The sequence below is a fragment of the Hylobates moloch genome, unplaced genomic scaffold, assembly GCF_009828535.3.
Source record: "Hylobates moloch isolate HMO894 unplaced genomic scaffold, HMol_V3 SCAFFOLD_7, whole genome shotgun sequence".
Classification (NCBI taxonomy): Eukaryota; Metazoa; Chordata; class Mammalia; order Primates; family Hylobatidae; genus Hylobates; species Hylobates moloch.
The window spans coordinates 133,691,336-133,697,335 of NW_026652282.1; the positions used below are offsets into that span (position 1 = coordinate 133,691,336).

The 6,000-nt window shown below is 52.9% G+C and overlaps 1 protein-coding gene across 1 annotated transcript; it reads right to left on the reverse strand.

Annotated features, from left to right (window-relative positions):
• Nucleotides 1-1,502: 1,502 nt before the first annotated feature.
• Nucleotides 1,503-3,008, reverse strand: LAGE3 (L antigen family member 3). The gene is made up of 3 exons (XM_032757852.2): nucleotides 2,455-3,008; nucleotides 2,012-2,140; nucleotides 1,503-1,786 (listed from the first exon to the last, which is right to left on the reverse strand). The coding sequence occupies exons 1-3, from the start codon at nucleotides 2,640-2,642 to the stop codon at nucleotides 1,672-1,674; spliced, it is 432 nt and encodes a 143-aa protein (XP_032613743.1). The 5' UTR covers nucleotides 2,643-3,008; the 3' UTR covers nucleotides 1,503-1,671.
• Nucleotides 3,009-6,000: the final 2,992 nt, after the last annotated feature.

A 6,000-nucleotide genomic window follows, 5' to 3' on the forward strand; every position in this document is an offset into this window, starting at 1 on the left:
GACCACCTGAGGTCGGGAGTTGGAGACCAGCCTGACCAACATGGAGAAACCCCGTCTCTACTAAAAATACAAAATTAGCTGGGCACGGTGGTGCATGCCTGTAATTCTAGCTACTTGGGAGGCTGAGGCAGGAGAATTGCTTGAACCCGGGAGGCGGAGGTTGCGGTGAGCCGAGATTGCACCATTGCACTCCAGCCTGGGCAACAAGAGCGAAACTCCGTCTCAAAAAAAAAAAAGTGAAAGATCTAAATTGTCAACTATTCATCAATAATTAATGTCTAAAAAATATTAAGAAAGGAATGAGAGCAAAAGAGAGGGAGAGAGGGAAGTGGCATCTTCATAAGCTGAAGGCGAGTGCCACCGTCACCACTGGCAGAGCTCCCCAGATTCTACAAAGGGACTGGATATGTCGCGCCACATGAAAGAACGCCCCAAACCAGACAAAATATATGGAATGCAGAGTATAAAAAAACTGGCTGTGGGCTAGTGAGGGACAGTGACGTGTGGGAGCTGGGAAACAAGGTAAGCCATGCGACTGGCCCGGTGTCCTGTGTGGAGTTTCCTGGTGGAGCCTGGCAGACAGCCGGACTTTAGGAGTTGAAACTCTGATTCAGAGCGGCCCAGCAGCTGGAGTTTGCAGGGCGGAGAACCAGAGAGAAGAGAGCTGCACAGGGAAAGAACCCTGGATATCCACAGAGGCTCCTGCTCCAGTGTTCAGCGGACTACGACTACTGGTGAGCACAGGCATGTGAGGAAGCTACCCAAGACCAGGGAAGGCCATCACCCCAGCAGGAGAGGATGAACAGGAACTCCAGTGTGCAAGCAGGACAGGGACTAGCAGCTGTCCCCACCCACCAGGATAGAGAAGCTCATGTTCGCCTAGGCAGCACTGGCCAGGGTGCCCAGAATGGTGTTTGTTGCTTCCATAGAGGGAAACAAGCCTACAGTTAAGAGCTGCTCTGCTCCCACACAGCACATCTTCAAAGCAAGACTCAAAAGGATCAAACCATTTCCTTGTTTTCTGAGAATAAAAGCAGTGGTACCTCTTCCTTTCCACTCTCAGAAAATCTGATAGACTCTACAAAAGCGCCCTAAGGCTGGAGACACTGTATTTTCCAGGGAGCCGACTCGTTGCCCCAGACACTAGTCAATTGCCCCAGCACTTTCTTCACCGATCGTTCGTTAGAGGAAAAAAGCTCACGTTAGACTTAAAAATCAGGAAAAAAATTTAGCACTAAACTTGCAAATATTATGTGGTGTATGTTACAGTTACACATTTACTATGTAAATGCAACTGTAAAACTGAGGAAGTATTCCAAAATGTTGACAGTAGTTAATCCTGAATGACAGACCCCAATTGATTTTCATTTTCTTCCATTTCCTAAATTGTCTTCAATTTCCTTGTACTCCTTGAATATCTGAATTCTAGAACCTCCTCAGCAACCCAAGCACAACAAGAGTATTGGGAGGTGCTGCAGCTGAAAATAAACTCAGACTTGGAATAGTAGCTCAGTTTTATTTTCCGTAGTAACAAACATTTAAGAACCAGATAAAACATGAGGCCCTTCCAGGAAAGTAGCAACTGTGGGAATTCCTGCCCTAGGGAAGGATGGACGCACTGCCTAGGAGGAGACGCAAAGTGGGACCTCGCTCCATTTTCCCAGGCCAGGCTTAGCGGGAAACGGGGGGCCCAAAGCGCTGCATGGTCCGCACCACCAGGGAAAGCTGGTCAAGAAAGTTGATGACGGAAATTCGGAGCAGGCGACAGTCTTCAGCTTTCCAGCGGCTAAAAGTGAGGGGAAAAGAAAATCAAATTGGAGGTGGCAACTCCTGGTCCCTCGCTCTGCCCCTCAGGCACCCAATACAGCAAACCCTTGGGAGCCCTGCCATTACACAGCCTCTCAGGCGGAGACCGGCCCAGCGCACCTGGCGCTCCTTAGCGCTCATCCTTGGGTGTCCCCCATGTCTCCATCGGCCGCCTCCCCCAACCGCGATCCCTTTCAGAACTTACACGACCAGGATCCTGCCGCTCACTGTGAGATCCTTCCCAACCACCCTTTGGTGGGGCTCGGCATCTGGTGCCAGGGACCCATGGGCGATTTCCGCCTCCAAGAGGGTCGGGAAAGGCACGCTGAGGGTGCTGGGGGTCATCCGGTTAAGGTGCCATCTGATACGATTTTGCCTATGTCTCAGGCCTTCTTGCTCCTCTGAAGCCCCCTCTCAGGTCACCCTGCCTAGCGTCACCCCCTTCACTCCCTACCTCGCCCAGGCCACTGTTAGCAGAGCTTCTCCCTCCATTTCAATTTCTTCCCCTCCTCCGACCACCTCTGACCGTATACCCCAGCCCCGGTCCCCCCTGCGCCCCTTTCCGTCGGCCCCCGTCCGTCCTCCTTTCTTTCTCCCTGAGTCCAGCTCTCGCCCCGCCGCAAGCAGCCCCCAGCTCGGAAAGGATACAATATGTGCGGCCGCACTCCTGACCCCCTGGCCGCAGACGCGGCGTCTCTGCCGGGACCTGGCGCGTGCGCTGGGGGAGCTCCACCGGCCGGAGCTGCGGCTGTGTCCGCGCCCCCGTGGCAGCTGTGGCCACCCTGGCCATCTCCGCCGTCGGCGCCTCCGCCTGCGTCTGCATCCGCGTCCCGCATGACCGCCGCCGCGCCGCTCCGACTCCACCCCCGAAGCGCAGGTCCTACGCCCCGCCCCCTCTGTGGCGCCTTCCCGAAGCCCCGCCCCCTGCGCACGACTCCGCCCACACGCGCCTGCGCAGGTCGCTGGAGAGTCTACCTGGCGCGTGGTCAGTTCCCGCCAAGCGGCCCTGCCGGGGGCCTTCTGAGACCCGGTCAGCGGTTGAGAGGCTGCGGTTTCCTCCAGAAACTCTGCCCCTTCGCGCGTAACTCGATTCCAGGGCGCTGGTGCAAACTGACCCACAGTTGGTCCGGCCCCAGGAAGCCAGCCCTGACGGGGCTTTTGAAGACACGGTGGTCGCCTATCCCAGAGGCGCACCCCGCGAGGCTCCGCCCCTAAGCGCGCCTTGTTACCTTAGCGCGCCTGCGCTGGCGGGACCTGCCGCCTCGTCCCTGGAGACCCCAGTGAGGCCCTGGGGTGCCTGGACGGCTTCCCGCCCTGTTTCTTTTTTTTTTTTTGAGAGGGAGTCTTGCTCTGTCGCCCAGGCTGGAGTGCAGTGGCGCGATCTCGGCTCACTGCAACCTCCGCATCCCGGGTTCACGCCATTCTCCTGCCTCAGCCTCTCCGAGTAGCTGGGACTACAGGCGCCTGCCACCACGCCCGGCTAATTTTTTGTATTTTTGGTAGAGACGGGGTTTCACCGTGGTCTCGATCTCCTGACCTCGTGATCCGCCCGCCTCGGCCTCCCAAAGTGCTGGGATTACAAGCATGAGCCACCGCGCCCGGCCTCCGCCCTGTTTCTTACTTGGACCCAAGATCCCCAGGAGATGTGGCACAACATCCATGCTGCGATTCGCAGAGGGAGGGTGGCAGGGTCGGGTAACCCCCAAGGACACTGCTCTCGCCCTCGACCCCAATGCCCAACCAAGGGGGCTTCACCATGGACTGTGAAGCATCGGATTTGCATTTTAGAGGAAGCATTCTAGAGTGGGTGGGCTGTGCAGAGCGGGAGCCTGTCAGCAGAAGGCCTGCACGGAGGCGAAAAATGACAGGGCCTTGAACGAAAAGTACTGGCGGTGGGTCTAGGTCTAATATAACGTGAAAAATCAGATTGCACAACTATGAGTATGAAAATGCCAGTTTAGGCCAGGCGAAGTGATCCTCCTCCTTTGGAAGGCCAAGGGAGGAGGATCACTTGGGCCCAGGAGTTCAAGACCAACATGGGCTACATAGTGAGACACCGTCTCTACAAAAAATACAAAAATAAATTTTAAAAATTAGCTGGGCGTGGTGAAGCGTGCCTGTAGTCCTAGCTTCTTGGAGGCTGAGGAGGGTTGATTGCTTGAGCCCAGGAGTTCTACACCAGCCTGGGCAACATAGTGAAACCCTGCCTCTACAAAAAATACAAAAATTAGCTGGGTGTGATGGTGCACACCTGTGGTCGCAGCTACTAGGGAGGCTGAGATGGGAGGACAGCTTGAGCCCGGGAGGCGGAGGCTGCAGTTAGCCGTGATCGCCCTACTGCACTCCAGCCTGGTTGACAGAGCCAGACCCTGCCTCAAAAAATAAAAGGCCAACTTAGTCTCTTACTGTACATATGTAGAGAAATCCTAGAACAATACAGCAACAGGTAAATCCTCGTGATCTCTGCTAATAGTATGGTGGGTGATTTTAATTTCCTTTTTGTGTTTTCCCTCCAATTTTTCCGAAGTGGTCTTTTATGACATTTACAATTAAAAAAAAAGTATTTAAAGTGACATCAGTCCAGGCACGGTGGCTCACGCCTGTAATCCCAGCACTTTGGGAGGCCGAGGCGGGTGGATCACTTGAAGTCAGGAGTTCAAGACCATCCTGGCCAACATGGTGAAACCCCCGTCTCTACTAAAAATACAAAAATTAGCTGCGTGTCGTGGTGTGCGCCTGTAGTCCCAGCTATTTGGGAGGCTGGGACAGGAGAATCACTTGAACCCGGGAGGTGGAGGTTGTGGTGAGCCGACATCATGCCACTGCACTCCAGCCTGGGTGACAGAGAGAGATTCTGTCTCAAAAAGAAAAATAATAAAAATAAAAAAATGAATAAATAAAGTGACATAAAATTTCCAACAGTGTTTGTCATGTTTGGACAACCTATTTTCCTCCTTTGCAGTCATAAGGAAGGATTAAACACTGAACTATATCAGCAAATCCTGTTGGGTTTCCCTCTGAAATAGGTTCCACATCAGCCCACTTCTCACTCTCCACTGCTAGTCTGCCGTGGAAGCCAGCATCTTTCCTTGACCTCCCTCAACAGCTTCCTGGCTGATTCTCTTTTACACTTTCCCCTCTACGACCTATTCACCACGCCGCAGAATGACTTTTTAATTTCTAATTTAAATTGCATGGGGCTGGGCGCAGTGGCTCATGCCTGTAATCCCAGCACTTAGGGAGGCCAAGTCAGGAGATCACTTGAGGTCAGGAGTTCCAGACCAGCCTGACCAACATGGTGAAACCCCATCTCTACTAAAAATACAAAAATTAGCTGAGTGTGGTGGTGCACGCCTGTAATCCCAGCTACTCAGGAGGCTGAGGCAGGAGAATCGCTTGAACCCAGGAGGGGGAGGTTGCAGTGAGCTGAGATTGTGTCACTGCACTCCAGCCTAGGCGACACAGTGAGACTCTGTCTCGAAAAAAAAAAAAAAAAATGGCATGGGATCACATCCCTGCTTAAAACCCTAAAATGATTTCCCTTTGCACTTGGACTAAAGTCCAAACTCCTTGCTCTATCTTATAAAAGTCCAATGTGACCTAACTCCCAGCTCCTTCTCTTGCTTCTTACCCTGCCTGCCTGCTCCCTCATTCTTTGTGGCCTCTGGGACCTTCTCTCTGCTTCTGACCAAGGGCAGCCTGATCCCAGCCCTTTGCACTTATTCTTCTATTTGTAAGATGGTCCCCAAACTTTCTCATGGCTAGCTCCTCCTCGTCACTAGGACCTTGGCTCCAATGTCACCTCCAAGAGGCCTTCAGGATCACCAGTGTAACTCAGTATCCGCAGACATTCTTCATTACATTTGCCCATTTCAATTTACTGTATAGTCTTTTTCTTTCTTTCTTTTTCTTTCTTTCTTTCTTTTCTCTTTCGTTCTCTCTTTCTTTCTTTCTCTTTTTTCTTTCTTTCCCTCCTGCCTCCCTTCCCTCCCTCTCTTCCCTCCCTCCCTCCCTCTCTCCTTTCCTTCCTTTCTTCCTTTTTCTGAGACAGAGTTTAGCTCTTGTTTCCCAAGCTGGAGTGCAATGGCATGATCTCAGCTCACTACAACCTCCACCTCCTGGGTTCAAGCGATTCTCCTGCCTCAGCCTCCCGTGTAGCTGGAATTACAGGTGCGTGCCACTATGCCCAGCTAA

What these genes read in the sequence shown, in the direction of transcription:
- LAGE3 (XM_032757852.2), bottom strand. Translation starts at nt 2,642, where the DNA reads ATGCGGGACGCGGATGCAGACGCAGGCGGAGGCGCCGACGGCGGAGAT. An exon ending in GGAGTGCGGCCGCACATATT is followed by an intron (nt 2,141 to 2,454) that starts GTATCCTTTCCG and finishes GATGACCCCCAG; the next exon opens with CACCCTCAGCGTGCCTTTCC. An exon ending in AGCGGCAGGATCCTGGTCGT is followed by an intron (nt 1,787 to 2,011) that starts GTAAGTTCTGAA and finishes CCTCACTTTTAG; the next exon opens with CCGCTGGAAAGCTGAAGACT.